At 36.7% G+C, this 20,074-nt stretch overlaps 1 protein-coding gene across 1 annotated transcript in view; it reads right to left on the bottom strand.

Moving 5' to 3' along the window:
- Positions 1–20,074, bottom strand: part of LOC145994361 (uncharacterized) — a 389,770-nt gene that overhangs the window by 313,194 nt on the left and 56,502 nt on the right. The window contains exon 2 of the mRNA XM_083130476.1: positions 19,531–19,584. Coding sequence (XP_082986602.1) covers positions 19,531–19,582 — 52 coding nt within the window. The 5' untranslated portion in view covers positions 19,583–19,584. The remainder of the gene's footprint in view (positions 1–19,530; positions 19,585–20,074) is intronic.

Raw genomic sequence — 20,074 nt, 5'->3', positions numbered from 1 at the left:
TTGCAATGCTGGTACTACGTCACTGTCAAGATAGATTGCACCAGAGTTTAGTAAAGTGTAGTTCACAATCTGCCAGCTAGAGAGGAGAACTAATGACTAATGACGCCAGAATCAAGGTACCTCGTTTCACACACACAACCCGATCTTATCCCACCTTCCCCAATATCAGCGAGTATTTCATTCATCCCTAACAAGGACATTACTTGTAAATGTATCTGAACATGTATTGAAATCGTACCATGCTGACATATAAGTTCATTTTTATATTGCTATATACTTGGGATATTTAGAACAGTTTGAGATAAAATCTCGCTCTCCAACTATTATAAAGAGTAAAAAAAAGGTAAAGTGCTCCCCTTTGCATAGCACCACGCCATGAAGGCGTATAGGGGGTGTGGGGGTAACGCCCCACACTTTCTTGATCCAGTCGTGAGTGGGGTGATGTGATCAGCATCACGCCCCTGACCGCCTTTACCCCCCAGGGTTTCCCCCAGGTACCCATGTCATTCGACGCTGGGTGGGCGCCGGGGCTGCTTCCATCGTTAGAAAAGTTCCCGGATTTGAACCGGGTGGGGATCGAACCCGGGACTTTTAGCATGTTAGTCAGACGCGTTACCGACTGAGCCACCGCGGCCACTATACAGAGTATAAATTTAAATAAAGCAAATAGGTTATATGATATCACAATGACTGACTGTGGAAGTGTACGAAACGAATCGTTTTTCATATTATTTATAAACTAGTAAATTTTCACTCTAGCAACCTTGTCTATAGATTTTCGTTCTACATTTTCAATTACCTAAAAAGCTGGTAACACAAGAACACATTTTTTTACAGTTCGCTAACTATATCGCAATAATCATAAAGATTTCTTCCTGTCTTTTACAGAAATAACCGGGAAAGAGAAAATATAACATCCATTACTGAGTACAAAGATACAAAACTATGTACAATGTATTTGTGAAATAGGTTATTAGAATTAAAGGAAGTCGAAAAATTCCATTGATGTACGTACCTTACATTTCTTCACTTGATGTATATCATCAAGATCGTAATTTTTGTAAACCAGAACATAGCTTGATAAAGTAAGTGAATTCTCCTCTACTGTGGCTAGATGGTAAATTAGAGACGTGACTTTTGAACTCTGAAATACACAATTTCAGACAACTCGTGAGCAATAACACGGACATATAATTAACTTTCAACATTTTTTCGTGTTAATAAAAATAATATAATTAGTAGTTACAAGTTCGGCATCTGTGCAATTAATATTACCATAAGCAAATTCTTAAATGTATTTCGCTCTGGTTGAACACACTTTTTTCCTAACATATAGTTAAATGCTGTACTACATATAAACGCATAAATATACTTTCAACTGATCAGTATACAACTATGTTTAATTTGCAATAAAAATTATTATTCTTACTGTGAAATAAATACATTTACAATAACTCTTTTTAGAACAAGTCGCTCATTCAAATATATGTATTTCCCCAAAACACACGACTAATACTTTGACGTCAGCAGGTTGCGGTCCGTATACGGAGTATACAGAAAGTATACGCATCTCGGAGGTCCCGAGTAGACTCAGGGTGTGCTCGTTGATATGTGCATTACGTATGCATTATGTCATCTGAGAGAAATTGTGTTTGGTGCGGGGCACATTCAGCTGCTAACACGTCGCGAAGATCGGAATAAGCAGATTGTTGATTTTGTTGCGTTCGATTTATCGTTATTGTATTTTTGTTCTTGTCGACTACAATCATGTCTAATTCTGCTGTAGCAAGCTATGAAAGCTCTAACCAGAAAACTAAAGGCACTGACATAAAATATCATAGATTTCCAGCCGATAATTGCGTAAGTAAATAGTTGATTCGTTCTTGTAGACGAAATGCGACTGTGCAGTGCCAATTCTTGTGAAGAAGACTGCGGTATGTGTCAGATATCAAAGTGAACTCCTGCATTTCCCACCAAAGAGTGTCCTGAAGCCAACTGCAGTGCCATCGCTAAAATTACACCCAATTACTTCAGTACTAAATAATCAAGGAAATTGTGTAGTTATCCAAAACCTTTATCCTCACAATATGGTTCGCTTGTAGGATGTGCGGATAAGCTTTGTAGAGATGTGCGCTACGAAGATATCCAATAAGGAACCGTGCATAAACAGGCTAAAGACCAGCCCTGGCCCAAAACCATGGTAACGGTTGAAGTTTTTGCTTGCGATGACGTGTGACCGGCCAAGTGAATCCATCACTTCAATGTAAAGTCACGTGAAATGACAAAACGACAGTGTTTCAGTATGCAGATATTAAACACCAGAACAAGAACAATGTCTAGATGAGAATGTGTACTACAGACTGGAAAAGGAGATGTGATAGCCACTAACGCCGTCAAACGGTTGGGCGGGAACTTTACGTCACATACCATGAAGAAGTAATAGGATCTGAGCTGATTATGTCCTTTGCGATTAGTCGCTTCATTAAATGATTTACTAAATCTCATCAATTTACATTGTCGAGTTTATTATTTGTGTTATTTTTGGTTTAGGTTCAATATCTTCTCCGTAGAGAAAATTATGCTCATTTCTTTGTTTTCCTTGACCCTGTACATCCAGGGCCAAGGAAGTCAGTAATAAGGTGTGTTATATACAGTGTACACCAGGGCCGGCGCTAGTAATTTTGAAGGCTTGGGAGGTAGCGGCAGATGCCGCTCCCTCTCGAACCCCCCCCTCCTCCCGTCATTACGTAGCAACGGTAAATTGAAAATTAATATATTCCTAAGTAAAACATCAAACTATAAAATAAATAATTTTATTATACTATTAACCAAAAAAGGATATCTCGCTCGACCACAGTTAAACACTAATTTTATATTAGACTTATTATTATACTTTATGAAAACTCTCTCTTTCTTTTAAATGTATCTTAAATGTAACAAGTATTAGGAAAGAAATGAAGGCTTGACTTCATATGTTTAACGTTGTAGGTCTGTGATACATGATTGGATTTTTAAAATGTGGGTGATCTAAGGTCTTAATTCTTTCCTGCGTTTTCCCCGCATAAAGCGGCTCTGGGGTTCAACCAGCCTCAAATGAATGGGTGTACCATGGGGGCAACCCTGGGAGGTAAAGGCTTTTTTCAAAACGCCGATATGCTTGCAAGAAATCATCAAACACATCGTAGATTAATATTTTGAAGGCATTTGCTCAATAAATTACGTGGAATAAGAAGTCATACGTACCATATAACTAGTGAGCAAAGAAATGTAAAGCCACACAACTAGTTTGCAATACACCGAGCCTCATGTGCGACCATTTGGACAGTTTTATTGTCGCCAATTATTTGAAGGAGCGCATCATAGACCTCTCCCATTTGACATCTCAACAAAGTTGAGGCATATTGTGCTGATTAAAAAATATAAAAAAGTCAAGACAGCGTTTGTAATTCTTCTCCTTCGTGACCCTCACCGCCGGGTATGTGGCAGTCTTGGTCAAGAAGGTGCACAACACTGGGAATTGTGGAGGAGTACCATAGAATTGAATTCGTAGTAGTAGCTGTGGTCATATAGATATCGCAATACTATACTTCACTTCACTGACCTGTAACACTGATCACAAACTTGCATATACACACAAATTTTAAAATTAAATACCAATCTGGCGGGCAAAACTATATAGTATCCACATTGTACGAGGGGGTGGGAAGACAATAACAGGGAGTGTATGATACAGGAAATTGTATCTTGGCTCTGTGTAGTCTGTTAAAAAAGGGCGTGTCTGTGTTTGTTCCTTAACGTGCAATGGAAGAATAGATAATTTGGCGTTCGTTTGATTACTCTGCAATCACATACAGGAGATTCATAACGTGATGTTCTTTTGATTGTATGAAAAAAATACTGGTGACATTTTGAAGGATTCTATAGAGCACAAGTTTCAAATGTATTATACAAATTAGTAATAGTATTTTAAATATTTGTGGCAACGTGTTCAATTCACTGAAGTATTCTTAAAAATGTATACTACTATGTAAGACCATTACAGACACATTAACATTTATTTCATAGAACGTATAACGATATTAAAAAATACAATACTTCTGCAACTAAATTCTGCTTTATGGCCAAGTTACAAAGCAAAAATTAAACCAATAAGCTAAACTCCTACAGCTGATCAAAATCTAATTACGGCTTCGCAGTAACGCAACTTAGCTTTGAACAAAACTTCGTGTATATGTTGTGCTTATAAAATACCGACACGAAAGTTGTATTAATCATTTTACACATCGGTAAGAAGCCACACTTGGTTTCTACTGCAGAAATTAAAGACTACACATCGAAAGATGGAAAAAATCTGCCCTTGCATGTTGACCTGAGACTGCAGTGGCGTTCCCAGGATTTTCAAAAGAGAGGGGTATTTTTGGTAGTCATCCCTCATTTTGCCATCTTTTCCTACATTTGACGTTCTTTCATTTTAGGAATACTGGGCCAACGGGAAGGGTTATAACCCCCACCAACTTACCCTTGGGCACGCCACTGCCTGTGAGAATGAAATATTACTTTATGCCAAGTTTGCGTGAAAGCAAAGTTGTACAATATTACATTTCATGTTAGGCAGACTTTGATATATTCGCGGAAACATGTTGTGCACTGAAGAGAAAGATACAAGTGCATAGCCTAGTGTAAATATAGCGTACATAAATGCTCATTTGAACTTTTCTTTTCTGGTATACACAGTACATTATGTTCAACGTACTTGGAATATGTATCTTGTAATAAATAATAATAACAAGTGGTGTGCGGTATCTAGAAAAGTCGGGACCGGGATCGGAAAGAAAAATTGTGTCCCGATCCCGACTTCAGCAAATGACTTCCCTACTTTTCTGGATCCCGAGCAGTCGGGAAATACCGAATGGTCATTTCAAAACGGTATAAATCCTTTTCTTATCTACATTGCAAGTGCCTGGAACTTATCGGAAATTGTTAGTTTTCATTCCAGAAATACAAAGACAATCACTTAAGGTGAAAATGACGTGTAGAATTAGAAATTTCCAGAGCGTCGGAAAATTTCGGAAATTTCCCGTCCCGAAAATTTCCCGACTAGTCGAGAAATTGCGAATATTTCCCGTCCCGAATGACGGGATTTAAAAAAAAAATCCCGTTCCGATCAATAATATTCTGTCCCGCATAACAATAAGTACCTATCGATATTTATTTTCAATTTGTCTAAAGCCACAAAATGTAAATGGGTGGAAATGCTCATTTGTGTACTCGTTTTCGTGTGTTCATGTTTCTGGTATGGTTTTCCTATCTGCATAGTGCAACACTAGCGCATAGATTTGGAATTCATTTCATTGATAAATTCACTTCTTACCGTCGTTTCGTCATCACGAGTAAACAACGGATTGGCCCAACCTATACTTCTAATAACCTTGCTAAAAACTATGTTGCCAAAAAAACAAAAATATATGGACATAGGTACACAGACTGCAGCCAATGTTTCGTTGTTGGATAATATAATCGATCTTTTACAAAGGAGAAACATACGACTGCTTAATAAAGCAAATAAATTAAAGATAACAAACAACATATTTCAACCTGCCTTAAGAAAGAAAAAAAAGATCAAAATCTAGAACGTAACCTAACCGACAGTAGGACTACAAGAAAAGTCACCAATATCTTGAAAATATGTTCAACTAGCTCGAAGTAGTGAACCTAACTGAATTTTTATGTATATTTCATGTATGTCGAATTTTTAATTACTAACAAATTCCTTTAAGTAACACAAACAGATGTTGGTTGTGATTTGTATGTTCGCATTATTGTCAAAACCATTATCAAAAATGTGCATTTCGAAGTGTAAAAATCGCCTATTTACATTCACGCGTTGGAAATTAAATTAAATTATTTCTTCAATTTCTGTTACATAGCATTGTATGCACGATGGTAAACATTGCATGAGTGAATATTACATCCATCAAATAAGTTTTTGCAACTTTGTTGAATTTTGGTATTTGAAAATATATTGTGAATAATTTATTAATTTTGTGCCCTTTTGTACTCAATATAAACCAATGGATACTACATTATTTCTTTGCTGCATATTTGTTGAAAAGAGCAAGATCTATGATTCGTGCGATGTAAGTTATTTAGTTAATGAACTACATATACAAATGTGAGTCGCATATCAGCCTTGGGGTAAATTTTCCGGTTACAAGATATGACGCACATGGAAATGTGAAACGAAAATCTGGGGACAAATTTATAAAGTAAATATCTGCTATTTAATGAATAGCGATTCGTTCCCTTGCACGGTCAGTCATTGTGACTTCATGTAACTTTTCTCCTTTATTGTTTAATTAAACTAAGAACTAAGATATTTTCATCGATATTCTCAATGTGTTTCATTTGCCATGTGATGGTAAATATTTTTCCGTGTGCTTGAATTAGTAGGTTAAGACATTTAGGTTTGATGTTTCTAGCACTCCTAAAGTATTTCGAGTAGGTTAAGTTAGTTAAATTAGTATTTGTACACTTTGCCTCGTCTTCTGCACATGTCTGTTCTTAATATGAAAAATAAATATTTTAAAATTCTAACCTATAACAACGATAATTTGCAGCCAAATTTGAAACTTAAAATATCTGCAAATTACAAACTGGAATTGCGTTTTCAGAGTCTGACGTTACTATCTTAGAAACTCTTTTCTCATTCTTCATACACATAAAGTTTTTCAAAATTGTCTTGTATGTGAAACATTTAAAGTAAATTATTATACAGTAAATAAACATATGAATTCAGAATAAGTTTCAAATCCAAGGAAAAAAATTATCTAACTTTTACATTGTACATTGCTTTCTTCCCTTGGTAATTTGAAAAATTAAGTTAGATTATGCAGAACGGATTTTAAGTTTATCAGTATTATTTAAGTATTTTGTAACATTATGTAACATTTTAAATTTTCTTGGAGGTGATGGCAACATTCTGAAAGATTACGAAGGAACGATTTTGTCAGAAAACTAAATATTAGGCTTTTATAGTATGTTGTGTTAAATGTTGTAAACAGATTATACCGGACTACTATCGAATTCAAAATGATGGTTACTAACGTTTGGACTCATATTTATAGCTAACCAGTAGAACTACATAAAAACTAGTTACATCAAAATTCAGCTGATTCAATTCTGTGTTAATCTATGGTTGCCACTTTTTTTTAGTATGACTTCTATTTTTTTGTTGTGAGAACCAAAAAGTACCTCCGTGGCGGAGTTGTTAACAACGCGCTACGACGCCAGGGGTCACGGTTTCGAATCCAATCGGGTAAGACATTGATTTGCCCTTAATGAGAAAATTGGGAATTTTATAAACGTGATATATGTGGAAACAAAGATAGAGAACGACAGAGAAGACTTCCCTTATGGGTTTTCCTTTCATATTTAAAAAAAGTGACAGGGAAGCAAAAATAAACAAAATCTGTCAATCAATTATTGATTTATAACTCTTTCACTATGCAATTCTTCTTTAGCATGCAACGTTTTTACTAAAATCATGACAGGATTTATGAAATGATGAAATCTGAAATTCTGATGAGAACACGGAGAACCTTCTTTGTAAAACATTGATCAAGTTTAAGAAACATGATTTTTTTCAAATACGTTTGCACGTGTAATTTCCCCCTTTTAAAAGTAACGCGTTTTCAATTAGCCTATCTTACTTATCGTTAAAGGAATGCCTCAATACCATCCCAAAGTATGATAATATTTCCCTCTCCACAAATTAAAAAAAAATACTTTCCCTCTATGAACGGGGCCTAACCGCGGTGTCTCAGTCGGTAACGCGTCTGACTACCATGCTAAAGGTCCCGGGTTCGATCCCCACCCGGTTCAAATCCGGGAACTTTTCTAACGATGGAAGCGGCCCCGGCGCCAACCCAGCGTCGAATAACATGGGTACCTGGGTGAAACCCTGGGGGGTAAAGGTGGTTAGGGGCGTGATGCTGATCACATCACCCCCACTCACCACCGGATCAAGAAAGTGTGGGGCGTTACCCCCACACCCCCTATACGCCTTCATGGCGTGGTGCTATGCACAGGGGAGCACTTTCCCCTTTTTACCTTTACCTCTGAACGGGGCCTCGGAGATTCGTATACTACGTGTAGGTATACTCCGTATACGGACCGCAACCTGTGATATTAAAAGGACTGATGACGTCAAAGGATTAATCGTGTGTTTTGGGGAAATACGTACAAGTACGAATTTGAATGAGCGAGTTGTTCTAAAAAGAGTTCCTGTAAATGTATTTATTTCACAGTAAGAACAATAATTATTATTGCAAATTAAGCATAATTATGTCCAGATCAGTTACAAGTAAATGTTTGCCTTTCTATGAAATACAACATTTAATAACATGTTAATAAATAAAATTGTATTCAGCCAGTGAGAAGTACGACATTTAAAATTTGTGTATGGTAATATTAATTATACGGATGTGTATTTATATTCCTTCAATTAACACGAAAAATGTTGATAGTTATTTATACGTCCGTATTATTGCTCATAACGTATGGTGAAAAAAAATTGCAGAAAAAGAAAATGCTGTGGTCAAGGGCAAAAACGCACAGATGTATTTCGTGTGCTGGTTGGTATACAAGGGTGGTATCTGAACATCAATGAACAAACACATTCACACCGAGTCTGCTGGCCTTGCGGCAATTTTGGGGCACTTTCTGCATAGATGGAGCAAATGTTGATGGATCAACATCGCGCAAGCATCTGCGGATCCGTTGGATGAGTGTTGCAACGGTTCGTGGTTGATATTTATTGGCATACACCATCCGCTTTAAATTTGCCCAGAAATCTTCAATGGGCCGCAGTTGGGGAACATTAGGGGGATTCTGTTCTTTGGATATGTAAGGGATACCTAAGTGCTCCATGGCCGCAAGACTTTGTGCAGCGTAATGGCAGCTGGCTAAATCTGGCCAAAAAACAACATTGTCCCCACGATGGTATTCACTGATAAACTGGTTCACTTTAGGCAAACAGAACTTTACATACCGGTCGGCGTTGAGTACAAGGCCAGCCTTGAAAAACTGAGGTTTCGACAGTCCTTTCTCACTCATGGCAAGCCATAGCAACACCTTCTGTGGGAATTTGGTTTTGGCAGCAAAACGCACTGGATCGGGCACGGCAGCAGTTCCAGGATCATAGTAGGTTTTCGGCTGCCACTCATTGCCATCTAGGGTGAAATAAGTCTCATCGTCCATGATACAAATCACGGCATTTGTTGCAGTGAACGTTTTTGTCACAAGGGTTCGTAAACGCTGTTTCTGGACAGCAACTTGTTGCTCCGTCACTTTTCGCATAGTTTTTCGTTTATATCTCCGTATCCCCATCTTCTGTAATGCTTTCTTCACTGTGTTTTTATCACACTGAAACCTCCTACCAAGCTCACGGTAGGATTTTGCCACCTTACCTGCAGTAACACGTCGCAGTTGTTGCAACACTATGGGTTCATTTAACTTCGACTTCCGTCCACTGCCCGGCTTTCTTTCCACATTGATTCCCTTCTCCAATTGTGACACAATATTATAAACCGTACGACGGGAAAATCCTACACGTTGAAAATGTTTCACAAGCTCGGACTTTCGAACATCACGATTCTCTGTCCAATATTGCACGATCATTTTCCGACGGTCGTCTTCTTTCAGCTCCATACTGACTTGTTTTTACACCAACCTTCTCTTGCTCTTCACACTACATAACTCGTAGACGTACAATCCAACACAGCTCAAATGGTGTGTCAGTGTTCAATATTGCCAGTTACGCAGGGTTGCAAACTTTGTGCAAATTTTTTTCACCATACGTTAAGTTGTCTGAAATTGTGTAGTTCAAAGTTCAAAAGCCACGTCTAAACACCCTATTTACTTTCTAGCCACAGTATATGATATTCAATTACTTCTTCAAGCTATCTCAGGTTTGATACCTGGTGGAGGCACATGTTGGTTCGGATCCCACTTTAAACTGTAGGTCCAGTCCCGATTAGCCTTACTGTGCATACAGTGGACTTAAAACACCAACTTAATCAATCAATCAATTCATGTTTCCCTTTAGAAGAATTATAATATTGATGATATACATCAAGTGAAAAAAATGTAATATACATCAGTAGAATTTTACGACTTTTGTTCAGTTTTAGTAACCTATTTCACAAACACATTGTAGATAATTTTGTACATTTATACTCAGTAATGGATGTTATATTTTCCCCTTGTCTATTATTTCTGTAAAAGAGAGGAAGAAATCTTTATTACTAATGCGATGTAGTTAGCGAACTTTAAAAAAATTGTACATGTATCACCAGCATTTGAGGTAATTGGAAATGTAGAATGAAAATCTGTAGACAAGTTGCTAAAGTGAAAATTTACTATTATTCGTATCGTACACTTGCACAGTCAGTCATTGTGATTTCATGTAACCTATTTGCTTTTTAATTTTTTGCTCTGTGTAAAGGTAGGAGAGAGGGACTTTATCTCAACCTGTTCTAAATATCACGAGTACGAGGGAAAAAAATATAATTATCAACTTATATGTCAGCGAATTTTTCATGGTACGTACGATTTCAATACATGGGCAGGTACAATTACAACTTAATTATAGTTGCTGGGGATGTATGAAACACACGCCGATATTCCTAAAACTTACACCATATCCTGAAAAAGTAACTTGTATCTTGATTCTTACTATATGTAAAGTGATACAATTATAAGGATGTTAGAATACGAAATTCTTCTAGCAATATTCTCCTGATAGAATATGAAGTGCTTATTGTGTTCTCATTCTTATTGCTTTGGACTTCTTAATGAAAGTAAGTTGATTGCATTAATTTTCTCATTTTTCGGGTGATCGTAAAGCCCTTTTCATAGGTTTTAATTACTGTTAGATCAATTAAGGTTAGTGTTCTTATCATCCACATATTTCTAATAGGTTAGGCTAGTACGTTTGTTGCGTTAGTATGTGTAAGCTTTCTCTCTTTGCTTGATGCAAAAATTTTAATACGAAACATGATTTTTAAAATTTGTAATATACAACCAAACCAGTGAAACTTGTGCAGCCAAATATTTACCAGTTTTCTAGAACATTAAATTATTTTTCAAATTACACATGGGAATTGAGTTTCAAAAGTTGGAATGTGTATTTAATACGAAATTCCAATCTTACAAGCTCTTTCCTCAACCTTCTCTACGTAAACCTTTACAAATGATAACTATTTCGAATTTAGAGTAAGTTTCAATTGTAGGATAAAATTTTATCTATCGCCCTTTTTCCCTTGGTTGTTGTTGTTGAGTTGGTGTTTTAAGAACACTTTATGCACAGTAAGGCTAATTGGGACTGGACCTACAGTTTAAAGTGGGATCCGAACCACTATGTGCCTCCACCGGGTATCGAACCCAGGACCCCTTGATTACAAGACGACGACGCTACCAGCGCCATGACGAATGCCCTTTCCCCTTGGTAATTTGGGAAATGAAGGTACAGTATACAGAACGGTAAAGATTAAATTTTACTTTGATCAATATTATTTACATATTTTCTAAAGCCATATAACATTTAAAATGTTCTTGATGTTATGGCAACGTTCTAAGCGAATAAGAAAAGACGGTTCAGTCAGGATAATAAATATTATACTCTTATAATGCACTTTGTAAAATGTCTTAAATGGGCTATACGTGACTAATCCTGTGACGTCACGGAAGCTGGTGTGAGGCCCGTATGTAAGTATCTCGGAGGCCCCACTCTGAACCTCCCATAGAATGCTAGAGGCAGTTTGCAGAGCACACCCGAGCTAACCGAAGGTGCCCCGAGCCTCCGCTATGAAGTCACGCGTTCGTGCACGATCGGCAATCTTCGGATGGCGCTACCTTATATATTAAGTTAGCTTACAGTAGACTATGTATGATTGATTGATTGATGGATTTAGTTCACTTTAATTCGCGTTTTGTGCCTCTTGGCTATTTTTCGAAGATAGGAATGAGTGATGAAATGATGAAATTGATGAATGGGCATTCACAAACAAGCGGGAATCGAACCCTGGACCCTTGGCGTCGCAGCGCGGCGTGCTATCCACTTTGTCACAGGGCCCGGCTAGACTATGTATGAGATTCAAGGACAGATCCTGGAACCAATAGATGTTGAAATAGAAAATACTGATTCGTATTTGGAATGGTTTGAACAGATTTGTGTTGCTAATTGTATTCGAACGGAAAAGTAAGTCAGTAATTTTATTGCATTATGTGGAGGAACTGTTTATGACGTTGTGAGGGATTTAGTTATCCAAGATATTGTTGCTAGTAAAGCACATGAAGGAATAAAAAAATATTCTGTTGAATCATTTTTCAACCTAAGCATAATGCAGCCGGAGAGAGGTAGGTACCTACAATTCTTATGTTCTGAAGCAAGAGTTAGGTCAACGTGTATCAGAATATGTAGTTTCTTTTGATTGATTGATTTTATTTTACTTCGCGTTTCGTGCTTGTTGGCTAATTTTCGATGATGATGAGTGATGAAATGATGAAATTGATGAATGGACATTGTAATGGTAAATTAGTAAATTTTGAAATCGATACTGGAGCTTCCGTAAGTGTGTTTGATAAAAGCTTTCTCGATCGATCCTTTCCGTATTTAAAGATTCAACCTATAATATCAATTTTGAAATTGCTGAAAGAAAGCCACTGACATTAGAAGGTCAGGTTATGTTGGATGTATTGTGCAATGATAAGAATTTTAATATGCATTAATTTTTTGTAAACAAAATCTAGCACAACCGGTTGTAGGAAGAACTTGACTGGACATTTTATGGCCTAATTGGAGGCAACGTTTTATGTTACAGAACATAAGAGTTCATAGGGTTTTTAATAATGAAGTTCTCATAAATATCATAAATATTTTTTTTTGTCTGAGGACGTCAGTATTTTCAGATGATCTCAAAAAGATTATTAAATATTTTAAAGTTGTGATTCTGGTGAAACCAAACAGTACACAACTTTTTATGATAACATATGAAGTGCCTTATATTTAAGTGAACAGGTAAACAAGGATATAAGTAAATTGGTTTTCGTTGGTATACTGTCAGAAGTAACTTATTCTAACTGGGCATCACCACTGGTAGTAGTTGTCAAGAAGTCAAATGATCTTAGGTTATGTTCTGATTTAAAGACAGGACTGAATACATTACTTGATAAAGTAACTTATCCATTACCGAAAATCTACGACATTTTGAACACATCAGGTGATTCTGATGCATATGTAGTACTTCACATGAAGAATATATTTCTACAGTTGGAAGTAGATGAAGATTCGAAGAAATATTTAGTAATAAATACTAATATTGGTATATTTGTCTACAATTTAGGTTGAAATGTAGTTCTCTGATATTTCAACATGTAATAAACCAGATACTGACAGGAATTTATTCCGTCAAATGTTACTTGGATGGCATAATTATATGTGGCAAAGGACTAGAAGAGTGTTATAAGAACGTGAGAATTGTACTAGGTCGTCTACAGAAATATAATGTTAAGGTAAATGCTAAGAAGTGTCAATTGTTTTGCTACTGATGTTGAGTATTTAGGATATTGCATTTCTGGTCAAGGAATTAGACAATCCGTTAAGAATTTAGAAGCAATATGAAAATATTCTGTACCTATTAATGTCACTCAACTAAAGTAATTCTTGCGAGGTATTTCATTTTACCATAGTGTCTGTAGATTCCTTCCAGGTTGCACCATGAAAGAAAACTAGCACCTCTGGGGATGACGCCATATTGAAAACCTTACCATAGGGCTGGAACAACGGGTACAGCAAAAAATTTGCATATGATACAAGTCCTTTAATTCACTTGGCATTATACAGTAATTAAATACGTTTGCACACTGAACAAGATACACAAAACCTACATCCGATAGGCTAGCTGAAAAATATTCTCCCGCTGCAGCGAGCCGACATGCCGCTGTGTTCGAATATCACGCTCCCAGAATTCCGCGTTCTTGCAAGAAGCTCCCAGCGGGAGTAAAATAAAAACAAATGACGAGCGGAAAGCAATACTATATACAATCTTCAACACATAGGCATATACCCAACTTGCCAATGCGTATACCTCATTTGCGTGAATTGCTAAAGAAAGGACATAAGTGGGAATGGACTGATAATCATCAACATGAATATGAATTAGTAAAAGAAATAGGTCATAAAAGAAGGTGACATTTTTCATGCCGATGCTGATTTGGGAATTTTTACTAATTACAGACACAAGTCCTGTAGAAAAGGTTGCCAAAGGTGTAACGTGTACAGATGTAATTTACGCACGTCATCAGTAACGTCAACTGACGCTTAGAATAACTATAGTCAGTTTGAATGGCAAGCTTTAGCTCTTATACATGAGGTGAAGAAATTTGACAAATACTTGTATTAAAGACCATTTAACGTGTACAGTGATTCTCTTCCTGCGAAATATATTTTTGCCAAGAAAGCTAAAACTTCTTCTAAGGATAAATGTATACTTCAAAGATGGGCTTTGCTTTTATCAACCTATGATTTTAAAATTGAGTACACTAAGCATGGGGAAGTAGCAGATCTGTTATCAAGATTACCCTTAAAGGAAGCACCTGAAGATGATGTTCAACTTAGATTGTGAACCAGTCTTGTTACAAAGTATTAAGGAAGAAATTGCAAAATACTTGTTATTGCAGCAAATAAAGTTATATGCTACTGAAGGATGGCCAGCAAAGCCAAACAAAGATCAAAAAACTCCACCATTTGCACATTTTGTCTGGATAAGACATGAAATAGTGATTGAAAAAGAATGTTTGATATGGGGCAACAGGTTAGTTCATCCACGATCGTTGCATGATGCAATCTTGACAAAACAGCACGCTAATCATCTAGACTTGTAGAAAGTACAACAGTTAGCATGATCTATGTATTCGTAGCCGGAAATTGATATTACCTGGAAAGAGAAGCAGTGAACTGTCAACACTGTCAAGCACTTAAGAATAATCCTTCGAGAAATAAATACGTACCTTGGGAGCAAACAGATAAGCCAAATCAAAGAGATCATTTGGATATCTTTTATTTTGCTGGTTGCACATGTTTCATGTTAGTTGATTCATGCACATGATGGATAGAAATTTGGGACGTTTAGTCTACGTCTAGTGAAGAAACGATAAAATGTGTTAAATATTCTTTTCAAAAGTATGGAAATCCGAGTGTAATCGCATTTTATAATAGACATCCGTTCTCGGGAAGGAAGCTTAAAGAATCTTGCACTTATTTTGGGATACGAATTATTAATTCACCGCCATATCATCCACTCATTAATGGTTTAACCTAGAAGTGGCTCCAAAACGTTAAAAAGTACTGTGAAGAAAAGTTGGGTGGAAGGTTGTTTCAATTTCAGAGAAGCGGAGGAAGGTGCGTTAACATTAGCCACATTTACACCTTGCCATGCTACGGGGAAGACGCCTGCAGAGTTGATTGGTCCTCGTCGCAAATTATGGAGAAAGAAGTAGTGAGAAATAGAAGCAATAGAAACTAAGAATTACCATCTATCGGAAGTACAGTCTGGACAAGAAATTATACATCCAAATTTCCAAAATATGTCCGAGCCAGAGTTATGAATCATTTCGGAAAACTGAGGTTATTGGTCAATGTCGATGGATCAACGAGAAGGGTAGATATTCATAACTTGACTTACTTGACTTAATTTCTGTTGTCCCCTGTGGAACATAGGGCATCAACAATGCATTTCCACCTGGACCTACTGACGGCAATTCTCTCCACTGCATTCCCACTCATTCCTTCCTCCAATGCTTCAGCGTGAACAGATCTTTGTCACGTCTGTCTAGGCCTCCATGTTTTCATTCCTCGCTGCGGGTTCCAGTCTAGTGCTTGTCTCTCGACGGCCTCATTTTCCTTCCTCAACGTATGCCTATCAAATTCAATTTTCTGCGCTTTATTTGATTGGATACCTAAGTAAATCCAGTCTTTTTCCAAAGATCTTGGTTTGAATCACTTGTGGCCAAAATATATTCAATTTTTGTTTTCAGGCAATGATTGATGAAGGTCTGTAATTTCGAGGTGATCGTTTTTGTTACCGTCCATGTCTCAGACCCGTATAACAGCACAGAATTAACATTACTTCGAAAAATACGACGTTAGGTCTTCATAGACATTTGCTTGTAACTCGATAGAGCCTCACAAAGGTGCCGTTTGCTTTTTGGATACGTTGAAAAACATCTTGTGCAGCCCCTTTGACTTTTGCTACAACACTACCCAGGTAAGTAAAGCTAGCGACAGTTTCAATAATCTCTTCACCGATACTAAATTGGACTGTTTCTGTGGAGTTAATCCTCAGTACCCTGGTTTTCTTGGAGTTTATAACAAATCTTACTTTTTTGCATTTTCTATCAAATTTTACTATTTTTGTTTGCATATCACCATGTACGTCAGACAAAAAGCACAAATCATCTGCAAAATCAAGGTCTTCTAGTCTGATATTCAATACCCATTGGATACCACGTCTTTTCCCTCTCATTACATTTCGCATCACTCCATCGATCACAATCAGGAACGTTGTGGGTGATAATATACAACCTTGCTCACTCCAGACTACACATAGCTTAGATACACGGCCTTGATGTATAACTATACATGTATAATCATCGTAAGTTTCTCGGATAAGATCAAGAATTTTTGTCGATACTTATAACGTTTCACTTCCTTCCACATTGCCTTTCTGTTGACCTAGTCAAATGCTTTCTCGAAGTCATCAAAAACTGCATAGAGACGAGATGATGATTCTACACATTGCTCCAAATTATGCGCAAGGTGATAATTTGATCGATACAACAGCGATTTGGTCGAAACCCTGTTTTTTCTCTTCTGTGTCTTAGGTTAATATGTGCGTTAATTCTGTTTGGGATAACTCTAGTGAAGACCTTACTCGGAATGGAGAGAAGTTGTCTCCAGTTGTCGCACTTTAATGTATCCCCCTTCTTCGGTATCTTCACCAACATGCCACTCCTCCAGTCTTTAGGCATCTCTCCCCTTATCCATATCTTCTCAAATAAGGGCTGAAAACAGATTTGCCGTAGTGTTTATATCACTTTTCATCACTTCCGGTGGTATGTTGTCAACACCCCATGCTTTACCATTACGTATCTCTTTCAGAGCCTGTTAAATTTCTCCTACTTTTGGAATATCCGTTTTAATTCTTACACTGGAGTCAACATCACCATCATTATCATCTTTCTCTTCCCACTGGTCTACCTGAAAATCCACAGAGCGATTATGGGTTGCATAGAAGTGTTCCTTCCAACGTTTCGGTTGGTCCTCAATATTCGTAAGGAGGGCACCATCTATACATCTCACTGGTAGATTTCTCTGCATCTGTCCTTGACATAACTTTTGTGATGCTGTGCAGTTCTTTAAGATTTCTCTTATTGGTGGTACTATATTTCCTCACAAGAAATACCATAAGGTGTCACCAGACCATAGAACGGAAAATCAGATAGACCACATGGCAATTCGACGGTGGTGGCGACGTTCGTTACAGGATATAAGAAACAAGAGAGGTGCAGATATTGGGAGTGATCATCATTTGGTAGTGGCTAACTTAAAAATAAAATTCAAGCACAGAAGAAGAGAATGGAACAGACAAGAAAACGGTATGATGTTAGTAAGTTGAAGGATAAGAATCTCCAGGAAAATTTCAGGATTGAACTGAGAAATCGATGCCAAGTATTGACCGATGTAAATGAGGTAACTTAAACAATTGACAGAAAATGGACAAAAATCCGATCTACATTCACAGAAGTAAGTAAAAATATTCTGGGCGTTAAAAATACGATTAAAAACGATTGGATGACTGAGAAGAACTGGGAAAATATTAAAGAGCGAAAAATAATTAAGGAGGCAATGAACTCATGCAGGACAAGGGCAAGGAAGACAGAATTGCGAACAAAGTACACAGATTGATTTTGGTTTGATTTGGTGTTTTAAGTCCACTTTCTGCACAGTAAGGCTAATCGGGACTGGATCTACATTTTAAAGTGGGATCCGAACCACTATGTGCCTCCACCAGGTATCGAACCCGAGACCCCTTGATTATCAAAGTATACAGAGTAGGATTGAGAAGTAAAGGACAGCGTGGCTAGGAATGAAATACATTTGGTAGACAATCTGTCCCAACAGGCAGAAGAAGCAACACTAGCATAAATTTAAGTTTAATTCAAACACGTTAGATACGGACAATGCACAAGATAATTTTTGGTTCCTCGATGGTTCAGTGCCAGGATAGGATGTGTTAGGAGAGACAGCTGACTGAACGAGAGGAAGCTGTTACTGCCTCAGCTGTGAAGAGTCCACGACGATCTTCTAGAAATAGGAAATGACCAGACAAACTGCAACCGTCATTTGGATTAAGTAGAAAGTTGCAGTAGATAGAATGTAAAATATCAACGATGTTTTAATATCTTTGTTTGTAGATATTTAATTGTTTTATTGATTGGTTGTCCAGCATGGAGTTTGTCATGTACCCACATTTTGAGTAATGGATTAAATTATTACATTACCATGGTTGGTAAACCAAGAAAGTTTCTACTGAATATTTCTTATAGTATTTATCTTTATGAAATTATTATCTATTGTACTTTTTATTATGTTGATGATTCTAATTCTAATTTTAATTGTGTGAAATATACCAAAATAGTTTGATATTTTTTTTAAATCGAGAAATATATTTTCTCTGATGTGTGTTTGTTACAGCCATATTAAAAACGTCACAAATAAAAATATTTGTTTCATATATTTTGTTACCGAGATCTAGTATCAATGTTAACTTGTTTAAGTCATCCATATTTCAATCCGGCGTTTTACAGATTGATATTGCGCATACGTTGTAATTAACTATGTCAGTTGCTGCGCATTCAAAGTCCTGTTCTACAGGAAATTCTAAAGCTTTCTTGATTTAAACTACATTGCTTTTTAGTATATTCTGAACGAATATTACAGACCCACCTCTTGCTATATTCAGTTTACTTTACTAGATATAATGGAAAGATAATTTAATTTTGTTTCAACTGCTACTAGCCAGTGTTCGGTGCAACAAAAAAATATTTCATAGTTATTTTCTTTGTGATCCTCGAAAAACGTTTCTATCTCTTACGTCTTTAATATCAAACTTTCAAACTTTCTATGAAAGATTGACAGTTTCTAATGCAAGTTCACTCCTCTATGGATTCTTACCCACTCCGCAGAACTCACTTGTTTCGGCTCCTCAGTTGCATCCTTAAATCCTAGGAGTTCGATGCCGAGTGTGACTTCGGTTAGGGGTGAAACCAACCATGATTTCTGTCCCATTATTAATTTTGCATTTCGAAGTATTATAATTTTACCCTTGTAACACAGAAATATTTACCTCTACATCGTAAACCAGGAGAAGAAAGCCTAAGAAAATATATTGATATTTTGGGGGAACTTACCAACAATGCTTAGTATGGAAGCAACAATTATTCCGTTGATGAGCACCTCCATATCTGTAAATAAAGAATAGCATTTATAAAAAAATAAAATTAATGATAAACATTTTCAAGAAAATTACCAATATTTCATTTAAATGTGCTAAGATTCATTTTAGTACTGTGGCCAATTTAGTGTGTCAAAGGTACCTTAAAAGTTGTTCTACACTGTACTTTTATTCAAAGCTTAAAGTTGACTGAAAACAAACTTTTTATTAACCTTTGCTCTATTTAAGGTAACTGAATTACCATACTTGCATCTTTGTACAAATGTCATTAATTTTGAATAAGCAAAAGCATTTTTTAATAGTAATAGTAGTGGGATTTATGATATAACCAGGACGAGAAAGGAAGAGCCCCCCTCAAGCAGATTTGGCTATACTTAAAACAGGCTCAACATGCCTACATGAGCTTTTTGCTCAAGTGTGGAACCCTGCCTAATCCAAGATTTTTGTGAAAATGTCCATCATGGATTCCATGAGAAAGGAAGAGCTCCCTCAGATTGATT

This window comes from Lepisma saccharinum, chromosome 10, assembly GCF_977018435.1.
Source record: "Lepisma saccharinum chromosome 10, izLepSacc3.1, whole genome shotgun sequence".
NCBI lineage: Eukaryota > Metazoa > Arthropoda > Insecta > Zygentoma > Lepismatidae > Lepisma > Lepisma saccharinum.
The sequence above is the reverse complement of the archived record's forward strand: the minus strand, read 5'-3'. Positions and strand labels throughout refer to the sequence as shown.